Source organism: Microtus pennsylvanicus, chromosome 5 (genome assembly GCF_037038515.1).
Source record: "Microtus pennsylvanicus isolate mMicPen1 chromosome 5, mMicPen1.hap1, whole genome shotgun sequence".
NCBI lineage: Eukaryota > Metazoa > Chordata > Mammalia > Rodentia > Cricetidae > Microtus > Microtus pennsylvanicus.
In genome coordinates this window covers 137,342,165-137,367,849 of record NC_134583.1, presented here as the reverse complement: position 1 = coordinate 137,367,849, position 25,685 = coordinate 137,342,165, and the positions used below count along the sequence as shown (strand labels likewise).

General features: G+C 46.2%; 1 protein-coding gene across 3 annotated transcripts in view; it reads right to left on the bottom strand.

Annotated features, from left to right (window-relative positions):
- Positions 1–16,762, bottom strand: part of Slc18a2 (solute carrier family 18 member A2) — a 33,807-nt gene extending 17,045 nt beyond the window's left edge. The window contains exons 1-10 of one of the 3 annotated variants that reach the window (XM_075974550.1): positions 16,658–16,762; positions 16,218–16,350; positions 14,227–14,596; positions 6,404–6,462; positions 6,048–6,131; positions 5,707–5,799; positions 4,709–4,798; positions 4,577–4,620; positions 4,441–4,501; positions 2,506–2,601 (exon numbers count right to left, since the gene is read on the bottom strand). In XM_075974550.1, coding sequence (XP_075830665.1) covers positions 2,506–2,601; positions 4,441–4,501; positions 4,577–4,620; positions 4,709–4,798; positions 5,707–5,799; positions 6,048–6,131; positions 6,404–6,462; positions 14,227–14,596; positions 16,218–16,338 — 1,018 coding nt within the window. In that variant the 5' untranslated portion in view covers positions 16,339–16,350; positions 16,658–16,762. Of the gene's footprint in view, positions 1–2,505; positions 2,602–4,440; positions 4,502–4,576; positions 4,621–4,708; positions 4,799–5,706; positions 5,800–6,047; positions 6,132–6,403; positions 6,463–14,226; positions 14,597–16,217; positions 16,489–16,657 lie in introns of all 3 variants that reach the window. The other 2 variants (XM_075974552.1, XM_075974551.1) reach the window with 2 other exon arrangements.
- Positions 16,763–25,685: the final 8,923 nt, after the last annotated feature.

Below are 25,685 nucleotides of genomic sequence, written 5' to 3'. Positions count from 1 at the left end.
TCCTCGAAAGAAACCTCCCACCTGCGAGAAGCCCCTCACCCATAACTACCCTGGGTTGTTTGAGGCCTTTCAGGGTCTGTCTGACAGACATACACAGCAATCATTGCAGAATCTAAAGGGGCTGGTTCTTCGTTGAGAACATGTCCAAGGCAAGCAGAGCAGGGTTGGTCCAAGCTACCCTTGTGGGTAGATGGGATTGGGAGATAGATGGGTTTGTCTGAGTTTGATCCCATGGGCCTACATGGTAGAAGGAGGCAAGCTGCCCTCTGACTTTCTCAAGTGCACTATGGTGCACACACACGAGAGAGAGAGAGAGAGAGAGAGAGAGAGAGAGAGAGAGAGAGAGAGAGAGAGACACAGAGAGAGAGAGAGAGAGAGAGAGAGGTAAATGAAGTCAGAACAAAGCATCTCCATATGAAGATATCCATGTGAATTGAAGGAACTAAGAAAATAAAATAAATCTCTAACACAGATAATACATATTTAAATACGATTGTATGTGTATGGGAACTAGCTTTTCAGAACACTTTAAAGTTGCAGAGATTCAAGAGGAGGTCATGACATGGGGGACAGTGGTAGATCTATGAAAGAGAAGAGAGAATCCAGAAATGAGCCACTCACAGAGGAATGGAGTTGGGGGATCACATGTTCCCCTAGAGACATGGCCCAGGGATGATAACTGGCCACATGGAAAAAAAACCTCATTCCTATCCCCAAATTAAAGCAAAATTAATTCCATACAAAATGCATTAAAGGAAAACAAAGGCTACTTAATTTTTAAATGATCTTGGTAAAGGAACGGGCCCTTTGAGCTAGACCATGACATGGAAAAAGAAGCCTGTCAAGTCTGACACGGAGCCTCTCAGATGTTCTGAGACATGAAACATGCCCTGTGCAAAGCGAGGACAATATTTGCAAAGTTTCCTACAAAATGTTAATGCCTGATACACAAGGAATGTGTTATAAGTAAGAAAAGAACAAACAGCTCAGTACAAAAGTTGACAGAGATTATCAGCAGGAATCCCACACTAACCAAGTGTGGTACACACCTCTGATCCTGGTATCCAGCAGCCTGAGGCAGGAAGATCAAGGTTTTGAGGCCAATTTGGTTACATAGTGAAATCTCTCTCTCTCTCTCTCTCTTTCTCTCTCTCTCTGTGTGTGTGTGTGTGTGTGTGTGTGTGTGTGTGTGTGTGTGTGTCTGTCTTTCTCTCACACATTGCCCCTGAACACACACACACCACATATACACACACACTTAAAATTAAATCTATGAAAAGAGCCTCCAATTCTTGCCTATTGGATTCAAGTACCTGTGTTGGTGCAAAAACTACATCAGTTTGACTTGGGGAAGATGCCCTACAGATACCTGTCTAACCATGAGGGAAAGAGGGAAAGGCATGAATATTCTGCTATATGAATTTGATGGCAAAAATGAACTGTGACACCCTTCAATAAAGATTGCTTGAAAATACATAGCACTGGGATGGGTTCATGAATCAAGCCATAGGATGCACACGCAAGAGGACCTGAATTCAGCTACCAGGATCCACAGTAAAACTGGGCATGGTGGGCTATAGTTGTAATCTCAGCACCGGGGAGGAGGAAACAGAAGCTCCCTGGAGCTCGCTGTTCAGTCAGTTTAGCTGGGTTTATGAGCTCCAGGTTCAGTGAGCTATATCTCAAGTGGCATTGACCTCTTGCCTTCACATACATACACATGGGTACAAGCATCTGTCTAGGGAAGAAGGACAAGAAAGGGCGTCAGAGAGGATGCCCAGATGGTGGGAAGGAAAGTCCCCATTGGCTCAGACTGGACCATGTTTAGAGTGGATAGCTAGGACAGATATCCAGAATGAGCAAAACCACAGCAAACTCTCCTTGGGTCATAGACCTAACCACACAGAAAGGCTCATTCCTCTCTGCCAGAGAGTTCAAGGAACACATTCATAAATGCTACACAGAAAACCAAGAAAAGAGAAAGACAGGGCAACGACTAACTAAAGGAAAAATGAATTGAAGAAAAGATAATTGATCATAGTACAATATAGAGTTCAGCTTGGGACAATATTCACAGATAATGTCAATAATAAATCCCAATCTAACGAAGACATGCAATGCAACTGTAAGAGTCTACTAGGATCTGTGGACAGTACATCCCAAGACCTCAGTAGATACCTGAAGCTGGAGAGAACACCAAACTCACTGCATATATACCCATGATACAATGTAGTTTATAAAACAGACACTAAGAGATTAATAATGACAATGAAATACAATTCTAGCAATGTCCTGTAATAAGATTAGTGTGGATGTTTCCTCTCCCTCCTCAATATCTCCTTTCCCCTTTTCACTTGAAACATCTGTCAAGGATGATTTAAAAAAAACTGGAGCTGAAAGTGACCCCAAAGCCCATTTGAGGCAAGCTGTAGCGATCACTCATCTTGCTGTGGGTGGTTCTGCAGGGCAGGTATACAGGCAGACAGGACACACCCTAGTCCTTACCCAGCTGCCACTTTCGGGAACACATGGTCTCCATCATCCAGATGGGCAGGGCGGGCTCCAGCATGGCTATCCCCATGTTTGCAAAGCAGATGGAGCCTGCAGAGAGGGAGGAGGGTTAGTGTCCTTCTGCCTTCATAGTAAGTGTCTGTGATCACTTCAAACACAGACCCCACGGGCCCCAGCTCAGAGACCGTACTTCGGTGGGATAGAGGCCAAACAACTAGCCAAGAGGATAACATGACTACTAGTTTCAATTTTAAGCAAGCCCAACCCCAGAGTTACAAAGTCTGTAACTGGAGAGAGCCATCAAACTCTTTTGACTTAGCCCATCCACCTTACAAATGAAGATAAAATGTTGCAGTTCACTAAGGAGGAGAGCTGCGTGTAGCAGCCAGCAGACCACCCACAACACGGGCCATCCTGGGGCTCTTCTGACTAGTTCTCCTCTGCAATGGGCTTGGATAGTTTTCGAGATCCCTGAGGTGTCAGAAGAGCTAAGGGTCGTGGTGCACTGGGGACACACGTGATGGGGACAGGTGTTTGTGGAGCCATAGACACATAGAGCATCCATGCAGATCTTCATCATTTGTTTACCAAGCTCTGTAAACACAGAACCGCCTGGGAAAAGACACACAGAATGGCCCTCCATCATTCTAGAAGCGTCCTGTGCTGTGCTCCGTGGAACCTGTAATTTGCTAGCACAAATTCAAAGAAAGCTGTGCAAGCATGATGACTGTGAGCGCAACTCATTCCTGGTGACATTTAACGGCGGAACATCTGAACATCTGGCTTCTCTTCCCACTCACCCTCTTCGCTCCCTCCACTACCGCCACCACGTGAAACACAGGAACTGTACCTAGTTTAGCAGTGTTGGCCACATCTTTGATTTTCCTTCCATCACTGAGGTTCCAAGAAGCAGTCACTGCCTGGCCCATAAGTGCTCAACTCAGGGAGTTTACATCTCTAGGGCCCCACCCTTCCCAAGCCCCTATTTTCCACCTAACCTTGACTCTGGAATGTTTCCTGCACCCTGTAGAGCCCGGGGCATGAAGAGATTGGTGCATCGACTTCCTAGCCCTTACCCTAGATGCCACCCTGGCTAATCACACAGAAGAAGGGTTCAACAAAAAACAGCCCAGAGCTTGGTTGACTGATTTTTCTTTTTTCTTTCTTTTCTTTTCATTTCTTTTCTTTTCTTTTCTTTTCCTTTCTTTCTTTCTTTCTTTTCTGACAAAGTTTCATGCAGCCTAGGCAGGTCTTTCCCAGTACACCAAGGATGTCCTTGTACTAGAATTACAGGTAGGCGTTACCGTGCCAAGTTTAAACAGTGTTGGGGAATGAACCCAGGTTCTGTGCGTGAAAGACAAGCTCTATTCACTGAGCTACATTAGCAGCCCCCAAGTTGGAGCATTGAAAAGGGCAGAATATAAAAATTCTACAGAAGGTAAGACCCAGTTCTCTCAAACATTCTCAGTTGTCTTATACGTCATGCCTTGCTTAGACAAATCATCCCCTCTCAGGCTGAGCCATACTGCAAGGCTGCCCAGAGGGCTACTTGCTGGTAGCAGCCTTGTATCTGGGAAGGGAAGCCCAGGCCCTGCAGGGAAATAAACTGTCTCCCCTGGGACAGACCCACCAGAACCCCAGAGTGTTCTTTTAATCCATCTAGGCCCCATGTCCAAAGGCATAACTTCTCATGCTACAGGCAGAGAGGTGCCCTCTAGGGCTCAGTTCTCAGGCCAAACGTCCACCTGAGACCAGCAAGCCCTTCCAAGGAAGTTCAAGGCCAAGCAATGAGCCTTTAACACGAAGACAAGAAACCAGCAAGTATGATGCAGGATTATCCCACGTCCCTGACCTCACATTTCCAGCAGGCAAGTGAAAATCACCCCCACTGCCCACCCACACTGTCCCCCCAGGACCCAGGAGTCCCACCTGCAGCGATGAGGATGTATGGGTCCTTCAGCAGGGTAGTTAGGGGTGTCCCCTTCTGACTCTGTCAGGCAAAAAGAGGGGTTAGAGAGAGGAGTTCCCTGGGCCACCCTTTGGTCTTCACCACCCAGTTGCTTACCTCTGGCTGCACCCGGGATGGCTGGAGCACAAAGAGCTGGACAGCTACAAAGGAAAAGCACAGATGACCTTCTTGGAAAGCGGTTATGGCCCAAGCACATGCCATTACACAGGCCAGAGCCACAGCACTCACCTCCGTCCAGGAGCACCAGGGCAGCCAGAACCAGGAAGGGAGCCGTCTTCCCCACAAACTCATAGAGTATACTCCCAAAGGGGGGTCCCACTACAGAAAGAGAGATCCACAAGACAGCCATGGTAGGTGGTTCCTCACCCATAGGAGAAACACCCATTTGGTTCTTACATTTTGCTCCTTAAAAGATCTGGGATACACACCCTACATTCAGCTTAGCATCATGTTGAACTTCTCCCTAGGTACGTTTTCACCTAGGAAATGGGAAGAGCACACAAAAGCATCCCGAAGACCAAGGGTCTGAAGCTGTGTGGGCTCTGGAGCACAGGTCGCTCTACAGACTCATTCATTTGCTACCACCAGACATGGGAGACACTGGCTCCAGAGAGAAAGAAAATATCAAAGGCAGGGGGAAAGATCCAACTCTCGTTCAGGAAAAATGTCTGTCCCCTGGCTTAGGATGTCAACTAGGGCAGGTGTAGTGGCAGATACAGAAGGCTGGAAGTTTCTCTCAGATTATAACTCATTATTATTATTGTTGTTGTTGTTGTTGTTGTTGTTTTTCAAGACAGTGTTTCTCTGTAGCTTTGGGTCCTGTCCTGGAACTAGTTCTTGTAGTCCAGGCTGGCCTCGAACTCATAGAGATCCACCTGCCTCTGCCTCTCAAGTGCTGGGATTAAAGGTGTGTATGACCACTATCTAACAATAACTCAGAATTCTTTTAAAAGAAGGGATCTGACAGACCATCCTACTCAATTCTGTGTTTTATATTGGAGCCTGGTACAAGGTTTGGGGACAGAGGCCAAGGAGGCCCAGATCCTTTCCACAAGGGACTTTTCTCCCATTTCCCAAAGACTCTGTAGGGAAAAAACTAGAAATAGGAGGGCTGAATGCCTGTTCACAGGAGTGTGGACGTGGGCTCAGTGTGGCCAGGACCAATGAGCAAGGGAAACTATAACCCAATGCCAAAAAGTTTCCACCTGCAAGTGACTATTACATACCTAAGACCCCCATGGCCAGGCCCCCCAAAGCGATCCCCATGGCGTTACCCCTCTCTTCATCATCTGTGTACACGCTGGCCAGCATGCCCATTCCTAAGCAGAATAAGATCCAGTTAGCGCCCATGCTCTGGGGAGTACCAAAACATCACCCATGGCATCCTCCCTCCCAACAGGCTGACCATCTTCCTGAGTCAATGAGACTGACGGAAATATAAGACTAGGCAGAATCCAGTAGGAAGGTGGGCACCTTCTCAAAAATCTCCTCTACCCTTCACCTCCAGCCCCAACATCAGTCCGCAAAGTGGCAGACAGGCTCCCCGCCCAGGTGTTTTCACGCCTACCAGCCACGGATGAGCAAGAGGAGCCAATTCCCTGCAGAGACCTGGCGATCAGCAGGAAAGCATAGCTGCTGGAGAAGGCAAACACTGCCAAGAGAAGAGGCCCAAGCCCTCACGTCAAGGTCAGGAGGCCCCTGCCCACAAGACAAGGATGTCGCAACGTTGTGTGACCTGGAACACACCCTTAAACTAATGGGTCTATCCATGCTTGAGGCTGTGGGCTGCTCCATGAAGCGCCCGCTTCCTGTACTATTGCCAGTACAGCATCCCTCCTCCCCCAGTCTAGTCTGCTTCCCGGCTCACAAGAGACAGGACTTCTTCCAAGACCCACATGCAGAAGGCAAACAGCAGATACTTACTAACTGTTGAGATAAACATAATACAGAATCCAGCAAACATGGGAATCGGATAGCCAATTCTGAAAGACACAGACATGAAGAGTCCAGTGACGGCTGGCTGTTTTTGTAAGGCTTTATATTGATTTTTCCAGGCGTTATCTGTTGGGGATCAGCTGGATAAGTGGTCTGTCGACTTGTCTGAAAATTCATATACTCGGTGTTTCCTACGTGACCTTTTCGTGTTTGACCGTCTTAGAATATGAATACACTTATGGGCTGCCACTGTGAATGAAAATTTCTCTGGAATAAATGTTAACACAATATTGTCAATTAACCCCAAACGTATCTAAAAGATGAAGGGCCTGTTTCTGTCATCATTGTTATTATTATCATTAGTGTAGTCTTTGCAAGAACTTCCCCAAAGGGACATCTGTGGTCAGTCAGAGCAGCTTCCCAGCCACCTCTGCCTGGAGGAAATGTCGCCCTGCTTTGATAAAAGTCCATCAGATGAGTCACCTGGCAAGAGAAACAGCAACACCATGTCTAAGAGGCATTAGAAATCAAGATGCTAAGATCTGCCTTTATGCTGACCACCCTGAGAGGCCATGTGTCTCATGCAAAAACTCTAAGTCCAAGTTGTTTGTTATGACCGACATCCAGGGAGAATTCAGGACCTATGTCCACTGAAGACCCTGGTACCAGTTCACATTGTATCAGAATGGCATATGTCTGGTTAGATATATGCCCCCCCTCCCCCACAACACATCCCAAGGCTAGTCTCCTTTGGTCTCCACAGACAGAAAAGGTTATCACCTTAAACCCAAATACAGAGAGGCTTTTATAGGCAACTGTCTGCCAGGGAACCTGAAACAGAAAAGATTCTTCAGAAACTTTATCTGCTCCTTACTCGTGTGCGTGTGTGTGTGTGTGTGTGTGTGTGTGTATGCTGTGTGTGTGTGTGTGTGTGCTGTGTGTGTGTGGTGTGTGTGTGTGTGTGTGTGTGTGTGTGTGTGTGTGTGTATGTGTGTGTGTGGTGTGTGTGTGTGTGTGTGTGTGTGTGTGTGTGTGTGTGTGTGATGTTGGTCAGAAGTGACAACCTCTAGTGTCATCCACAAGAAGGCCATCTCCCTCCTTTGAAATATCTCCTACTGCCAAGAACTCCCCAAGCAAGCTAGACTTTCTGACCAGCATGCCCCACGAGTCCTCCTGGACCTGCTTCTCCAGGCCTGGGATTACAGCTGCATGTCACCAGGTCAAGCATAGGTTCTAGGGACCAAACTCAGGTCTTCATGCTATTAAGAAAAGTGCTTTACTGACTGAGCCTTCTCTATACCCTTTCTCCACTCCATTCCTGCTAAGCCATCTCCCCACCCTCTTCCCTCCATTCTGACTGAGCCATTTCTCCACCCTCTCCCCTCCATTTCCACTGAGCAATCTCTCCACCCTCTCCCCTCCATTCTGCTCCATTTTCTCCTTTCCTCTGCTGTGTGGCCAAGAACACAGCAGCAGCCACCAAGAACCTCTGCCCAGGAGGTAATGCCAGCTCTGCCCAAGCTACTGCCCTGTGTTTGGTTCTTCCAACCTAGGAAACTCATAGCTTCCCAGGCCTCTTCGCCCTCCAGCCTGGCATCCCAGGGACCTGGAGTGGGAGCAAATGAAGCTCAGAAAGAAGACAGTTAAGCATGCCCTGTCCAGGCCTGCGTAGAAGGGTTCTTCTAGTCCAGACCATCATGCAAAGTGTCCCATCAGCACCTTCCTTTGAAGGTTTTATACCCAGTCCCACAAGCAGCCACACAGCTACCCCAATGGCTTCCTAAAAGTACCACCTCCTCATTTCACAGCTGGGGAAACCAAGACATGAAGAAGTGGCATGTCAAATGTTATCTGGGCTAACTGCTCTTGGACTATGCCCTCCCGGCCAGAGCTTTTCCTTGTGAATTTGGCAACCCCACTGGGTAAGCAGAGGTCATAGATGTGCTTTTGAATGGGATCTTTAAACAGTTCTGTTGTTACAGATTGTGTGCATGTGTGCAGGTGTGTGCCCACAGAGAGCCCAGAGGAAGATGCCAGGTGTCCTGTTACATCATTTTCTGCTGTATTCCCCTGAGACAGAGGCGCTCACAAAACTCGGTGCCCACCATCTCTGCTAAGGTAGCAGAGTGGCCAAGCGGTCACCTTGGCAACACTGGTGCTCAGCCCCAAGTTAAAGAAGATTAAATGGGTACCTTGTAAGACTCCACCCTCAGACTCTCTTAGCTCTTTGTATGCCCCCTTAGAGCATTGAGCGGTGAAGGGGACACAACAACCTTCCTCCTTCCCCACAATGTCTCTGAAATAGGCAGCTACTCAAGCGACATTAGTCACCACCAACTGAGTTTTCTCTCTTGCCTCAACTCAATACCATCTCAATTAAAGTATTGTTAGCAAAGCTAGATCTGATTCAGCAAGCCTGTATCCAAATGGCCTGTTATCAACCGCTTGTGAGTCATGCTGGACCACGGTCATTCTCTACACAGTACCAGGGGACAATTGATCCAATTTGAATGTGACCAAAAATCACATATTGACTCCCTCAGAAAACATCTAGAACAGTAGATGTTATACTGGCTGCACAAACTAAGGAGTAGAGAAACCTCATGCCCTAGTTTGCTTTCTAGTGCTATGGTGAGCACCATGATCAAAAGCAGCTGGGGAGGAAAGGGTTTGCTTGGCTTACAGGTCTCAATCACTGAGGGAAGTCAGGGTAAGAACCCAAGCAGGAGCAGAGGCAGGAACTACGCAGGAATGATGCTGACTGACTTGCTGTCCGTGGCTTGCTCAGCCTGCTTTCTTATACAACCCAGGACCAGCGGTGGCATGACCCTGGGTCCTCCCACATCAACCATTTGTCAGGAAAATGCCCGCAAAGGCTTGCTACAGGCCAGTCTGTTGAAGACAATCTAACCGAGGTTCCCTTTTCCAAGGTAACTCTAGTTGGTGTCAGACTGACACACTCTTACCAGCATGCCCTCTGACAACTCATACTTCTGTAATGCTAATTGTTCCTTTCTACAGACTCTTCTCAGCTCCCTGAGACCACACTATAGTCCCTTCAATCACTGTAAATGACAGAGAAGGATATAAATGAGAACCTGTCACCAGCAGAGGCCCCATCTCCCTTTCAATAATCTCTGCAACAGGAAATGAATGTCAAGGGACAGGAATATGTTAAAGTTGGTTCAGCATTTAGGAAGTGAAAGCCTTGAGTCCAGCCTTGGGTCTGCTAGAGGTTGGGCTGGATTGTGAACCACACACCTGCCTGAGCAGGTCCTTGTGCTCACAGGAGAATGCGCTAATTCTATTCCTGGTTCCTCCTGGCTTCAGTGTGAGAAGCCCTTTGTGAGCCCACTGTCCCCTCCCTACCCATCCCAGTGAAGTCGAAGATGGGAGATCCCTCCCTCAAACAGCTGGTTTCCCTGTCTGCCGCTTGTCTGAAAAGGTCACCGCTTCTTTCTACAAAGCGTACTTTAGAACAAGCGGCTGAAGCTGGAGGGGGAAAAAAACCCATAAGATTCCAAAAAGCTTTCATGCCCTGTGGCTTTAAGCTTGTCATTCAGATGTTAGCTAAAGTCTGCAAGGAAAAACAACTGCTTTCAAATATACTAGGTAACTATGGAAATAAATTAGGCCACCGACACCGGCTTGATAAAAAGCAGACCACCCGGATAATGCCAGGCTACAAAGGAAGTGAAGGGAGTCAGCTCCCATTGGTGGAGTGGCCGCTCCTAGGCCATCTGCTAGCTCGAAACGGCACTTGGTTCTAAAGACGCAGCTACTATTTAAAGTGGATGCTGCACAACTTAGGACAGGGCATCTACGTCCTGGGCCGGGGACCAAAGGTCGCTCATGCTTAGCGTCTGAATGTTAACCTTTTCACTATAAGGAGAGGGGAGGAGAGTGAGCGAGAGGGGAGGAGAGAGGCAAATAGAGCATACCTTTACCTGATTTATGAGAAAGAAAGGTAGCCATGTTTTTATATTTTCTGTCTACACACATACATGCATTTTATGTACAATGACAGGGTCACTAGCAGAATCCTGCTGTCTCTTTTGATATACAGTTACCATTAAGGAATAAACAGTTCAACTAGAATTATAAAACAGATTGCTTCAGCCTCCATGAGGGGAATGAAACAGAACTCTGAGACCTTAGAAAATGCTACTTGGATTCATGAAAGTAAGTACATGTTCCAAAGGTGAGGCATCCTTCCTTTTCTTTCCTGTCACACAGTGGCCAGGAATATACAGTAGCCCAAGTATAAATGAAACAGGAAAAATGAAAGGTAGCCAAGGCTTGCCCAAAATGGTTGCTCTGTGTCCTTAAAATTCAGTATGAGACAGTACCCCAATATTTCAAACAACAGACAAGGCGCCCATTATCACTGTCACCACATAAAAGGCACCGTGCTGATGCCGCCTTGGTCACGAATAGACGGCGATGTGAGGTGTCTGGGCTCACAGTGGACTCCTCTGAAGCTAACACAAGACAGGCATTAGAGAGGGGATTCTTCTAGACAGATTTCTCCATTTAGACTTAGGTGTGTCTAAGTCTGGGCCAGCTCACGTCTGGAGCTGGGCAAGGCCCAGGTGGGAAAGACTCAGACTGTCTTAGTATCTAAATTCCCCCACACAAGGAGTAAAAAGTATGTTTTACCCATTTTGTTTGGCCCAGAAGGGGCCCAAGGAGATGTTAAAAAGTAACAATTTTAGACCTGTGCTAAAACTACAAACTGTATCCTATGGAGCAGGAAAGGATGGAGGGGAAAATAGAAACAAAGCGTGTCTGCTCTGTCACAAGACACGAATGTGAGAGCTTCTTCCTCCTGTGCCATGCACCCCTTTCCCTCTAACACTCTAGGACTGGCTTCTAATAAAGCCGACAAGGTGTTCTTACTGCTTTGTCACCAGGAATCTCAGCGCCGCCATTCGCTGCCATTTAGGCAGGCGTGATTACAGCACAAAATGTGAGTTACACTCAACACGTTCAGCTCCTCATGTCTGTCAGCATTAAAACGCTGCTTACAGCACGGAAGACGTGAGTCATACCTCTTGTTGGTGACTGAAAGTGGGATCGGAACAAATTACATCAAGACTGTTTGCAGTGCCTCCCGTGAAGACTGGAAGGGCTACCGGGATGAACTTGTCCTTCTTTGTTAGTCACCATCAGAACAATGGCGAGGAGCAGGGCCTGTGAGCCGCCAGAGGAGCGGCAAGTCTCTAATCCACATCTCCTAGGCTCAGAAAGTGATTTTAAAAATTTACAAACTACAATAATTTTGAAGGGATAACAGAGTTCACCTGATCGCTCCACATCAGTCAATATGAAAATGTTTGCATTTCTGTGTTCCCAGGCAGCACAAGAAACCAAAAAGATAAAAATCATGTTTTAAACTTAATGCAATGCCCGGGCAAGCAATTAGGGTTTGCTCTGTCTCATTTGCAGAGCAGATCGCTCACTGTAAGATTAGATGGCAGTTCACAAGCTCAAAGTAAAATTGGGATTTTCCTGGAAGGCAGTCTGAGACACAGACACAAGTAGCTTCAATCCTAAGCTTTAGGGCAGTGGTTCTCAACCTTTCTAATGCCGCGATGCTGAGACCCTTTCATGCCTTTCTTTATGTTGTGGTGCCCCCCCAAACCATAAAATTATTCTGTTGCTGCTTCATAACTATAATTTTGCTGCTGTTGTGAGGTGCAATGTAAATACCTGGGTTTCTGGATGTTCTTAGTTGGCCCTGTGAAAGAGTTGTTTGATCCCAGGGTCACGACTCACACGATGAGAACCTCATCTTTAGGGGATGGTTAAGAGGGGAAAGTCTCACTGACTTTAAACAAGCTGCTTCTCAAAGACATGAGTAAAATTTAATGTTTTAATTTAATAGGTTTTAATTCCTATATTGGGATTTTGAAAGCGGTTTGTTTGTGACTCGCATTTGGAGGACCGGAATTTTCACTGCATTTCAGCAAGCTGGCTAAGTATTTCCCAGTGCCTAGTCATGTTCCCTCCTAAGTGATTGGCAGGGCATTCTTACGATAATGTCCTCAATTTTCCCATATAGTATTGGAGCTGCTTGCTCTGTCAGAACACTGAACCCTGAGCCATTTTTCTGTAATTATACCAGACGCATTTAAAGAACTGCTCTTAGCCTAGAGAAAGAAAAGAAACAAACCCGTGACTCCGGAGCTCTGTTTGGTTTTGTCCTGGAGGACAGAGGAGGGGCAGAATGTCACGTTCATAATGGGGCCTCTCAGTGGGTGCACACTCAGCCGTGCCCAGGTTTATCTGCTTGGCACGCTTTGTATGGAAGCCGCACAGTATTCCTTGGAAGACAGGAGGGCTGGCTGGAGCCTGGGTGGTTAACACAGGCTCGGTAGCAGGACCCAGTCCACAATATCACACTGCATCAGAAGTGAGCTCTCTGTGTCTCTCTGTGAGTGCAACAGCGGCAGCCTACATGCCTAAGCACAGCTGGTGCTGGGGGAAGCAAACCTCTGAGATCCCTCTGAGGTCACCCCAGGCCTTCTCAGCTCACAGACCTTGAAACCCAGAGAAGCACAGGGTTCTACTCTTACTGGGCCTTTGCTTAGCTCTCTACTGTAGTTGGTATCATCAATGCTTTATAGCATTTGGGTATGGGGCCCACACTTTGACTGCACTGTACCCCACAAACTGTCTGGCCACTCTTGCTCCCTACTGCTTGGTTCACAGACTTTTCATTGTGTGACTCCAGGACCTGAAATAGCTCACTTCTCCTATAGTAAAACCCGTGTCTCTGGTCTAGCACCTGGGGCCTTGTAGCTTCACCTTTGGACCCCTTCTTGATCTCTCCCCAGCCCCTCCCTGTTAGCATCATCCCATCCTCAAAGCTCTTGTCCTGGCCTTTTCTTGTCTGTGTTACAGCTATGGGCTTGAAATGATGTTCACTCCCCTCTCTGCCACTATAAGAAGAAGAGACAGAATCTTGCTCAGGCAAGACTACTGTTTACTATGTAACCTAGACTGGCCTTTATCTCAAGGTGGTCCTCCTGGATCCGTCTCCTCTACGACGGAATTATAACCTAACTCCACTAACTCTCGCTCCTCACAGCTGACATCTTCAGGATGTCAGTGTCCTGGGTTTTGAATCTCCAAGTACAAGACAGAACCAGAACCTTGGCTGTAGCAGGATATTTGCTGATGGCTGCCAACAATGGAGACAAAGATGCCAAAGAATTCATAACCTCTAGGTTAACTCAAAACCAACTTCAGCAGCTTGAGTTCTCAGACAATAGTCTCCATTCTCTTCCGGGGGAGTGTGGGGGGAAATGGAGTGTCCTGCCTCCCCCTCCCCCAATGCTAGGATTACAGTCACAGGTTAGGCTTGCCCATTTACACAGCACTGGAGACTGAACCCAGGGCTTCCTGTATACTAGGTGAGCACTCCACCTGCTGGGCTACAGCCCCAGCCCTAACCTTAGCTTTCTCTAACCAACCACAGAGGCGGGAATCCGCCTGACCACAAGGGCAATGACCCTGCGACCCAAGAGCAGCCTTGACAAAATCAAACTGAGCATTTAGAAGAACCAATGTTTTCTTCCCTCTTCTGTCACGTTTCCTATATTAGTACTTTTGAGACAACAGGTGGAAAGACAGGTGGAGCCAATATGGAATTCTGGTTTCTGAGGATGAAGTCACCATGCTCAGGTGTTGGGTTTCCCTGGTCCACCATCCCCCAGTTCTCCACATTCTGACAAATGAGCAAGCAGCAGAATGCAAGCAACTGGAAAGAGTAAAATCTCACTCTTCGTCAGAGGCACACAGCTTACCTGTTGGTCAGCAGTCCTATGAATGGGTTGGTAAGGAGCTGTACGGTGGCTTTGGAGGCAAACAGCAACCCAACTTGCACATTTTCATTCAGGAGGTCTTTGTCTTCGCTCGGACAGTCAGAAGGGACAGTGGATGTGTTGGTCACCATGTGCTGTGTGGCAATGGTCTTGTATGGCTGCTCCCCTAGGAAGCCCCCGGTGGCATTCCCGGTGGAATTCCCAGTGAATGAAATGGTAGAGTTGTCATAGTAGGAGAATATGCCCTGGATGCTTCCCAAGGTGGAGGCTGTGAGTGCTGGCTTAGTGGTCTGGATTTCTGTAGTGTTTTTCTCATGCTTAATGCTGTACAGGTAACTGGGGATGATGGGAACTGGGTGGGGACAAGGGTGGGGAGAGAAATAATTATCACATCAGAACCTTTTCTGAGACAAAAGCCATCAAAATTCAGGTTGTGTGAAAAGCCAAGTGAAACCCAGAAAAGTGGGCCATGTACCCCAGAAGAGGAAACCATGTTCAGAGGACATGCTGGAACAGTTTCATATTGCTTTAGTCTGAGAGAGAAGGAGAGAGAGACAGACAGAGAGATTCTGAGGGTCCCACCATGCCCACAGGGTAGCGACTGTGCCCACATGACTGGACACAGAGATGTCTGTCTTTTATAGAGTTTCTCATTACAGCATTCCTTCAGAGGACTATGCTGGAAAGACAGAACACTCTCTGAAGTAAGTCAGTGCTGACCTGGGGTCAGAGAGGTTGGACAGACTTTGAAATGGATAAAGAAAAGAAACGGACATTTAAATTCCATTATGTTCTTGGGTATAGGGGAGAAAACCAACCCTTGCAGACAGTGATAAACTGGACATTCTCAACAGACCAACTCTACCGTGTGATTGGGGATCTATCTGCAGGTTTTCATGGCCCTCACTGAGAATCCCTTAGACTTCTATCATGGAAAAGCAAAGCTGCCCAACATTCAAGAAGCTCTGAGCACACCAAGAACGTGGGGGCATTGGAGGCAAAGGCCAGCTGAAACCCTGATGCCCTGAGCTGAAAATGCCATGGAGATCCTCTCAGAGCCTGCAAGTGGGGGCGCGGGGGGGGGGGGGTGATGACTCACCACATGAGAGTCTGAATGAAAACCAAATATTTCTGTTTCACTGAAAGTTGGTTTTCGAAAAGCGCATTAGGTCTTTCGCCATGCTAACCCTCAAGCAAACCACCTTGGCTTTCAGCTTTTTTTTTTTCTCATTTGTTGTGTGTTCGTCTTGGCTTTTTTGTTTTAAGATAGGCCACATGTGGCCCAGGTTGGCCTTAGTCTGAGGGGCGAAGAGGCCTGGTTTTGAACCATTCGGTCTGAACCTGTCATTTTTAGGAGGAGGTATCGCAGGTTGGCAGTCATTCCCTCACACACCTAAATATCGCTTGCTTTACTTCAGAGCTAGATGGCGACTTGCTCACTCGGTCCTCCACCAAGGGTTCACCCACCTTTCAGTAGCCTAGTAACTAGAGCGCGGCAGCAGCTCAGCACATTGCTTCACTTAGACAGAAATCTTTTTCATCACAGTCAAAGTGGGCAAAGGGAAGCAGGCAGTTATCAGGAGGAAACACAACTTCTGCTGCTTATCGGGTGTCATGGGTTTTGACCTGCCCTCCAGGAAAGCGAAGCCACAAGTGCAGCTCCCGGGAGCAGAGGGCAAGGCGGGCTGGTATTCAAGGATGGGTTTTTGTTTTGTTATACAGCTCCTTCAACTTTTGGGGCCGGCAGAGCTGCTCAGATAAACTGGGGTATGTGGGGTGTGGAGGACAGGTTGCCGGGGACGAGCTGCCTGGACCCGGACTAGGGGTGCCGGGGAGTAGGGGCTAGATGATGAGGATGAGGTATTGGGGATGCAGTGCAAGGGCCAAGGTTGCTGAGGACAGGCGCCAGGGACCCAGTGTCACGGACAGGGATGTCGGGGATCGGATGGCTGGGACGCGAGGGCCGTACGTACCCACGACGGTGAGCAGCATGTTGTCCAGCAGCAGCGCGAGGAACACGATGAACAGGATCAGCTTGCGCGAGTGGCGGCTGTCCCGCAGCCATCGCAGCAGAGCCAGCTCGCTCAGGGCCATGGCTCTGCTGTGCTGCAGGTGCGGGTGCGGTCAGTGACTGGGACAGCCAAGGTCCCCGCGCCACACGAAGCACAAGGAGTCGCGTCTACCAACGGTGGCGCGGGACGACCGGGAGCACCTGGCTCCGCTCACGCGTCCGGATAAACGTCCCTAGGAGAGCCTCCAGAGCCGTCGGGGACCAGACCTGGGACCCGCGGACGCTGCCCCTCACAGCCGCGCCCAAGACACCCCGCTCAGCTTGGGTCCCGGGATCCCTGGACCCCGCCCACTGCCTTAGAGGATCCCAGAGGGGGTCTCTGTCCTCCCGGGTCTCGCGTACCTCCCAGTCGCCTGCGAATGCCTGCTGGGTTCTTGCGCCACACTGCCCGGCCTCTGTCCGTGCGTCCCTGCGGCTCCAGGTCGCCTTCTCCACCCCAGCGCCCCAGAGCCCTGCTCAGTTTACCCAGTCCGGCTCTGACGTCACGGACAGCGCGGAGCGGGGGCGGGGGGCTGGGGCGCTGGCCTCCGCCCACCCAGAGCCGCCTCTTGTCCCCAGCCTGGACTGTGTCACGCGCCCACCCTGGCGGACCTCGGAGACTTGTGTAGGGAAGGAGTGAGGAGGGGAATCGAGAAGGGAGCTGCAGGGGCTTCAGTGGACAGCGTCAGGGGTTCAGAACAAGGAGTCAAGGGTCCCTGGCGAAAGAGTCATGGCCAAGGGTGTGCAGGTACTCGGACTTTCTTCTATCTCCAGGAGAGGTCAGAAAAAATTGTGTGGGTCCATAAAGTGGTCGGAGATGGCATGAATGAAGGCTGTGGGATGTGCCCAGGGTCAGAGTGCAGCTGGGAGGCTAGAGCTCTGGGCACCTTCGAGTGAGATGGAAACAAAGGGAAGGAGGACAAGGAGGGAATGAAGGCAAGTGAAGACCCCCCAGGGTGGAGCCCATGTTTAAGAAAGTGGGGCAGCCGGTTTGGGACTCAGGGGCCACCAAGAGCATACTTGGGTGGGCAGGAGAGCCTGGAACTAGAAGAGCGTGGCTAAGGGTGTTAGCCACCTTGATAAAGGAGCCTTCTGCCTTCTGTGCTATGCCTGGGGTATGATTTGGATGGTTAAGCGTGGCAGAGTCCCTGAGCCACCAACTTGCTCCGCATACAAGCATGCAATCTTTGGTTAGAAATGTGCCTGTGATAGACAGTAGAGAAACATCTACATACACACACACACACACACACACACACACACACACACACACACACACACGGCGGGTTGGTTTCTGATGCTCCTCTGTGAGGCCAGAGGGTGAGAGCATCCCTGTTACTGTCACAAGCTCTCTCTCAGCAGAGGAGTCTGGCCGTGTTTTGTTCATATTCATCGGTTGTCAGCAGGAGCCTGCGTGGAGCAACCTTGTGATGTCTGGTCCTCCCTACTCTCTCCACTTCTCCTTCTTTTGGAGAAAGACCCTCTGCGCTCCCCACTGTTACCCTCCCCCTATGATGAAAGATGTATGGATGGGAAAAGTAGGTCAGTGACACGGGCCTCTGGAAAATCTCAGAATGTGTGAAACTTAAATATTAAACAGGGAGGGAGGTGGAGACGTACTCAGGAGGAGAAAGCAGATGGCAGGAAATGGAGGGATGGAATTTATGGAGTGCCTAGTGTGTTGGCTCTGGAGCTGCTGGGCTCTGACCTGGGCCACAAGGCTAGCATGTAAGCACTCTCACCAGGTGCTGGGACCCCCACCTGACAGTTCCTGGATTATTGAACCATGGCAGATTATGTAGGCTTGCCCCACCTTGTTTCTCCCAGCTCTGGAATGAGGATATCCACGGAACCCCCTGCTTGATGGTAGTGAGAATTAGTGTCACAGGATGACACACACACAGAGCCCATCCGTTCAGCCAGATGAGTGCAGCCAACAGCGGCACCATGGTGGATTCTGGAGAGACAGTAATGACCAGAGGAGACCAAGTAGTCCCATTCTTTTGCAATGGGGGGAGGGTGGACATGCAAGAAGCAACACAAAACTCCATCTCAGCTTCCTAGAGGAATGTGGTTCTGGGGAGCATTCCAGATCCACAGGACTCGACATAGATGTGGGTCTCAAACTTTTTAAAACCCCCCAAAATCTCTTTGTTAAGATTTAGAAATGTTTTCTTCTGTGTATGAGTGTTTTGCCTACATGTAAGTATGTTCTCCACTCACGCCCATAGGTGACCAGAAGAGGGCATCAGATCTCCTGGAATCCTAGTTAGTGAACCTTCAGGTGGGTCCTGGGAGCCAAACCATGTGCTGAGTTTAACTGCTCTTAACTTCTGAACTCTATCCAAAGTGCTCCAGGAAAATCCTTAAAAAAATAAAAGTTAGGTTGGTGGTGTCTGAAATGTCACAGATTAAAATATTTTGGGGATATATTATAAATATTAGCATTATATATAAAACTATCATAGTGCTTTTTTAAAAAATGTATCCAGCAGAGAATAAATATGAAAATGTAAAACCACCCTATTGACTTAAATAGGCAGACATGTTTCTCTTTAACAGTTAAAAAATTTACATTGTGTTCTGTCCTGGTTACTTTTATAATCTTGAGACAATGTAAAATCATTCCAGAAGGGAATCTCAGTAAAAATTACCTAAGTTAGATTGGCCTTGTGGGCATGTATATGAGGATTATTTTGTTATGTTGTTACCTGAGGTGGGAAGACTCCCCAGTGTGGGTTTCACCATTCTCTATACAGGGGATCATAGTTCTTTACCCTTCAGGGAGGATGTCACGTGACAGCTGATTCAAGTTCAGTGAGCTTCCCCACAGTGTGGACTATCACCTGCAGTGGAGAACAAAACAGACCCTTGTACAATACTATTTTAAGATGTGTTACATTTGTTTACACTGTGGAAAATTTGTTTAATGATGCAAAGATGTGTTGCATTCCTTTCTGTTGCAGTTGTTTGACTCTGTGAAGCTGTGTTACTTTGCCTGTTTAAAACACCTGATTGGCCTAACAAAGAGCTGAAGGGACAATAGCGAGGCAGGAGAAAGGTTTGGCAGGACTGGCGGGCAGAGAGGATAAATAGGAAGAGCGATCTTGGAGGAGCAAGGAAAGAAGGGGCCAGCCACACACCTATACACCCAGAAATGGAATAAGAAGGAAAAAAAAGATATTCAGAAACAGAGAAAGGAAAACATCCAGAGGCAAAAGGTAGTTGGGATAAGTTAAGAAAAGCTGGCTAGAAACAAGCCAAACTAAGAGAGGACATTTATACAAAAATAAATGAATAAATAAAAATAAATAAAAAGTAATAAGCCTCCATGTGTATTTATTTGGGAGCTGGGTGGTGGGTCCCAAGAGAGTAAGAAAACACCTGCAGACCCTTACATTGCCTTTGCCAGGGTAACTTATTAAGATGACAGCAAATGCTTTACAACTTCAAAGTGTTCTTGCTTTCTTCCAACAAAATTGTGTCCTCCTTTGATGTTTCTGAAGTTTAATTCCTTTGTTCATCACCCCATCTCTTATGTGAACTGAAATATATAAATAATGCATTAACTTTTAATTTTTTTTCTTATGGCCATAAGGATCTAAACATCTCTGTTCCATCCAGGATGGTGTGATTATAATTACTAATGATTACTGATTATCAACGATATCCCATATATACTATGAATTCAATGAATAATTACCAAACATAGCAAAAAACCTGAACTAGACATGCATTGCTCTGGACATGTGTGATGGTACAACTCAAACTCCCAACGTTTGGGAGATTGGAGCAGGGGGATGGAGAGTTCAGTCACGGCCCTTGCTAATTTGTGAGATTTGTGAGACTGTTGTGTATGTGATGTTTCCAGAGAGGTTTCTAACTAAGAAGGGATGATCCACCCTGAATACGGGTGATACTAACCCATGGGTTGGAACCGTAGTGTTTGCCACATTGTCAGCTCATGGCTGAGAGGAATACAGTTCACCATGGTGGAAAAGGCATGGTGGTTGGAGCATCAGGCAACTTGTCTCGCTTTGGACTAATCTTTCCTTTCCATTCCCCTCTCATCTCTTCTGGGATAGCAATGCTTATTCTATGCCATTGTACATCGGATGTATGCAATTTGTTTTACAGGGTGTTTTTGAGGCAGGATCCCACTATTGAGTTCTGTCTGGTCTGGAACTTGCTATGTTGACTGGTCTTGAAATCTGTCTGTCTCTGCCTCCCAAGTGCTGCTATTCAAGGCACATACTACCAAGCCCACATTTTGGTTTGTTTGTGTTTTACATTGTATTTAGTTAACTATTGTGTGTAGAAGTTCAGCATATATGAGGATTAAACGCAGACGCTTAAATGAAATTCCACACTAGCTCATAATTGAGTAAAATAGTGGGTTATTTATTTAGGAGTAGACTCACAGATTACAGTCCTCTGCTGAAACAGGGAACAGCAACCGAATCCTGTAGCCAGAAGAGAGGCCAGACACGCGCTTTATATGGGCATATACAGGTATAAGAGGCTGCATCCAAGTGGGCTGGTAACTTAAAGGCTACTGAATATAGGAATTCCTACAGTGATGTGGGAGTGTCATATCAATCTGTTGATTTCATTGGTTAAGCAATAAAGAAATGCTTGGCCCTCGTAGGTTAAAACATAGGTGGGTGGAGTAAACAGAACAGAATGTTGGGAGAAAGAAGCTGAGTCAGGAGTCGCCATGATTCTCCCACTCCAGGCAGATGCAGGTTAAGATCATTCCTGGTAAGCCAGCTCATGGGCTACAGCAGATTATTAGAAATGGGCTAGTCCAGGTGTGAGAGCTAGCCTAGAAGAGGCTAGATAGAAATGGGCCAAGCAGTGTTTAAAAGAATACAGTTTCTGTGTAATTATTTCGGGTAAAGCTAGCCGTGGGGGCGGCCGGGTGCCGGGGACGCAGCCCGCCGCTTCTTATTTCAACACTACAGCACCTCCCCTTTTTGTTTAAATAAGAAAGTCCTAAGCCTAATATAAAATTATATACAATTAGAACAAATATCAGGTATAAAAATTAGAATTACAACCAGCATAAACAATATTGAGCAAGAAACATGTGATAAATGTATCAATAATTATCCTATCCTAATGAGTTTAAGTATTCTATAATAAATAACTTGGCGAGTCAAGAAGGGAAAGTAACTACAACTATCTAGTATTCAACCCCATTGAAGACCCAAGAAGGGAAATAATATTACTTGAGTAAATAGGAAGTGCAATCAAGCAACTTCCAAAATGTGCAACAAATGACAGACAGCTGGATACCTGGGCAATCACTCAAAGTCTGGTTTACAAAGTTGGAGCAACCAACTTTGGCTAAGGCCTAGAGTAACTGACAGAGCATTTTCAGAGAGAGGAAAATTTTCAAAACTCTCACCCTGTCTTGGCAAGATTTGACAGTCTTTTTGTCTTGTATTCTGCTTGTTCTGGCCAGATATCATGCATTTTGTCAGTGGTTGAAGCATGGGCAGTTCCTTGCCCGAAGGTCTTTGGTGCTCAACAGTCTCTCGGGAATAGATCAGTGCTGCCAGGAGCAATCGTGTCTCACGTCAACAGAACCCTAAGTTATTTAAATACCATATTCTCTTAAATGCCAATGCTCTTTAAAGTGTTTGAAGATTACTTATCTATGCATAATACAATCTCTATGTATCTAAAGAACCTGATTAGTCTAACTATAAGTATGACAAACATGGATGACTATTGACCTATAAATCTTAATACCTATATAACTTAAAGACTAAGACATAATATTAGAATATTAAAAAATCTTTAAACAACTCTGCAACAAATGAGGACAATGACTTCAAAATGTAAACAATGTATAAGTATCTTGATCAGAGGTAGAAATGTATATTGCAATATGATAAATATATCCTAAAATTGTATCAATATACAAAATGCCTTAAGCAAAGGTAGAAGCATGCATGCATATAATATGTCAAAATAAGTTTGCCTATGTATACAAATATTGTAGATGAAAATAGGAACATATTCAATATAATTTAAGTTTGTATCAATATACAAGAATCTATACCAATATAAATTGCCTATAAATAATAGCTCACAAGTATTCAGTCCATTATTCATTATTATTATTAGTGTGAGTAAACTCACACTAATCTATTATCCCTATTTAAAAGAAACAATCTTTTAAATCAATAACTATAAGAGGCCATCCTTTTGGTAATAGAGAAGGCAGAAGAATTCCAGATTGTAGAGGGCCCATAGGTTGAATTATCTTGTTGACAGCTCTTAGATCTGTCACCACTTTCATTGACCAGATTTCTTTTTAACAAAAAATACAGGAGAAGCCCAAAGGTTGAGTGATTCTTCAATATGGTGAGCATCTAATTGCTCCTATACCAGCTGTTCTAAAGCCTGCAATTTTTCCTCAGCTAGAGGCCATTGCTTAACCCATATTGGTTTCTCAGTTAACCATTTTAAAGGTAGAGCCATTGGTACCTCTAAAGGTTTCCTAGTTGCTTTATGTTCTTAGCCTGAATGGCTGGTGACCTTTGTGTATAATACCTTATTATATCCTTCCCAGAGTTATGAGTTTCTGGGACTTCAGAAATGTTAATCTGGGTATTCCATTGCTGCAGCAGGCCACAACCACATAAGTTCATGTACTATTAGCCACATATGGACTCAGCCTTCCTCTCTGACCTTCTGGCCCTATGCATTCAACCCTCTGGTCCTCATTCTGCACATGTGATTCCAGGGTCTGAAGTTTTTCCTTTAAAGATGACACCTCATGCTTGGACATTATTTGGATAGTGTGCAGATTGCCATCCTGGAGAAATACTCTGTCTGCTATCCTACCATAACTTTTTAACAACCCTTGATTGTCAAATTCAATATGAATTCTTTCAGCTAAGTTCTCAGTATCCTTTGACATGGATTCAATTTTGTCTGTCAAATTAATGTTATCCTTTTCAATAATATTAATTTTTTTCAGATAACCTTTGATTTTTGATGGTATTAATCCTGTCAGCTAACTGTTCATTATTAGTCTGTAAAGACTGTATCATTTCTAAAAGTGCCTCATTCTCGACTCTGTTATCAAACCATTTTCTTAAGAATATAATTTGAAGAAAAAAACTGAGTCCTGATATCCAATAAATGGATGTATCACAATAAACATATAATCCTTGCAGAATATAATACATAGTATTAATAAAAAGTTACTAAAATTCTCTATGGTAATATTGTCTGCAATTATATAACTTTCAAGTTTATTGTTTTATTAAATAATAAATAATTTTTTTTACCTGGTATGTGGTCCGGTATATTGTTTTAGGTGTAATAATCTTTATTGTCCAGCAGGTGTCATGGTTGCAGCATCATGGCTAGCGGTGCAACCTGGTGCCACAAAACAGTCCTGAGCTGCTTTGGTTTCCCTGCCTTGGTGCTGGTTAAATACCGAGAAATATGCTTTGTTTGACAAATTAAAAACAATTAAATCAATTTCGTGTGTGGAACAAGAGGCCCAGAACTTTGGAGCTGGAAGTACAAATCAGGAACTGTGCAAGTCACCAAGGCAGGGAATTTGGCATTGGTTGTGTGTGTGTGTGCGCGCGTGCGCGCACACACGCGCGAGCACCCGCAATCATGAGCTTGGGAAATTTCCAAGTTGCCGCAAGCAGTTAACTTCACTGTGGTGGAGGTTTTACAAAAAACAAAAGGAAGAAGAAGAGGAAGAGGAAGAGGAAGAGGAAGAAGAAGAAGAAGAAGAAGAAGAAGAAGAAGAAGAAGAAGAAGAAGAAGAAGAAGAAGAAGAAGAAGAAGAAGAAGAAGAAAAAGAAGAAGACAACGTTTAGTATCTGGACTGTGGACCAGTTAGGTCTTTAGGCCAATCCACTCAGTAGGCTTGGAGTTCGGATCCACATGAAGATGGATGCTTAAAAGAAATCCCACGTTAGCTCAGAATTGAGTATAATAGAGGGTTATTTATTTAGGGGTAGACTCACAGATCACAGTCTTCTGCTTGAAGGGGGAACAACAACTGAATCTCACAACCGGAAGAAAGGCTGAAAACACACAATTTATATGGGCATATATAAGAGGCCATGCCCAAGTGGGTGGGTAACTTAAAGGCTACTAACTGTAGGAATTCCTACAGTAGAGGATTGAGGACAATCTGTGGGACTCCTTCTCTCCTTTGCCATGTGGGCTAAGGAGGTAGAACTCAGGTCATCAGGCTTGGCAATAATTTTGTAGGAGCCCCAAATTAAGAATTTTCCTTGAGTTTTGGAAGAGATTTGGGGTTTGGGCTTTTGAACAATGTCAGAACTGTTAAGCTTTTAGAGATTCTTGCAGAAGAACAGATGCATTTTGTATTAGAAGATGCCTATGAGCCTTGGAAAGCAAGGGGTGGGATGTTATGGTTAGTACTAAGTAGACAAAAACCAGAGCTATGATGGCCTATCTTTGTTGTGAAGCTGGCTGGATTCGGAGTCACCTGGGGAAGCACAGCTCTGGGTGAGTCTTTGATGGCATGTCTAGAGATGTTTCGCTAACAGAAGACCTCCCCTGAATATGGATGGCACTGTCAAATGGAATGGCATCCTAGCCTGAATACGTAGAAGGTAAGTGAAGTCAACATTCATCTCTCTGTTCGTCCTGTCTAGGGATGCAGTGTGAACAGACACTTCAGGTTCTTGCCACCTTGCCTTACCTATCATGACAGACTTCAATCTTCTGGACAGAGATCCAAAAGCCTTTTATCCTTGAGTTCCTTTTGTCAAACAATGGGAACATACCCTCCCACCCACATTGGTTCTCCTTCGTGTTTCTCTCTGCCTCAGGACCTTTGCCCATACTTTCCCTTTCTCTGTGAAGTTCCCGTGGTTGCCTCCTCAGGTGTCATGCCAGGGGACCCTGTCTTTTTCACCACTGATGAGCACATTGCCAACTGGGGCAGAGTGGGTTTTGAATCAGACCTTATTTGAGATCGACTGACGTGAGTTAAAGCTGCAGAGAGAGGCCTAGAGAGGGAACCTTTTTCGATATATGTGAATGAAACTGCATGTGTTACCTAATCTTCTGCTCCTCGGTTTCTCATCTGTTTCTGCTCAGAACTGACCTGAGCATGAATGATCTCCCACCTATGTCCCAGGAAGAACCCCACAAGCCCCATGGAGTGTATTAGTCATTTTTCTCACACTGTGACTGGTACATGAACAGAAGCCACTTAGAGGATGAGATGTTTGTTTCAGCTCACAGTTTGAAGGGATACAGTCTACCATGGCAGCTTCAGCTCTGTGGCCGTGAGAGCTTGTGCTAGCTGCTTGCTTGCATGTGTGCAAATCAGAAAGGAGAGTTCAGACAGGAAGTGGGGCCAAGCTATAAATCC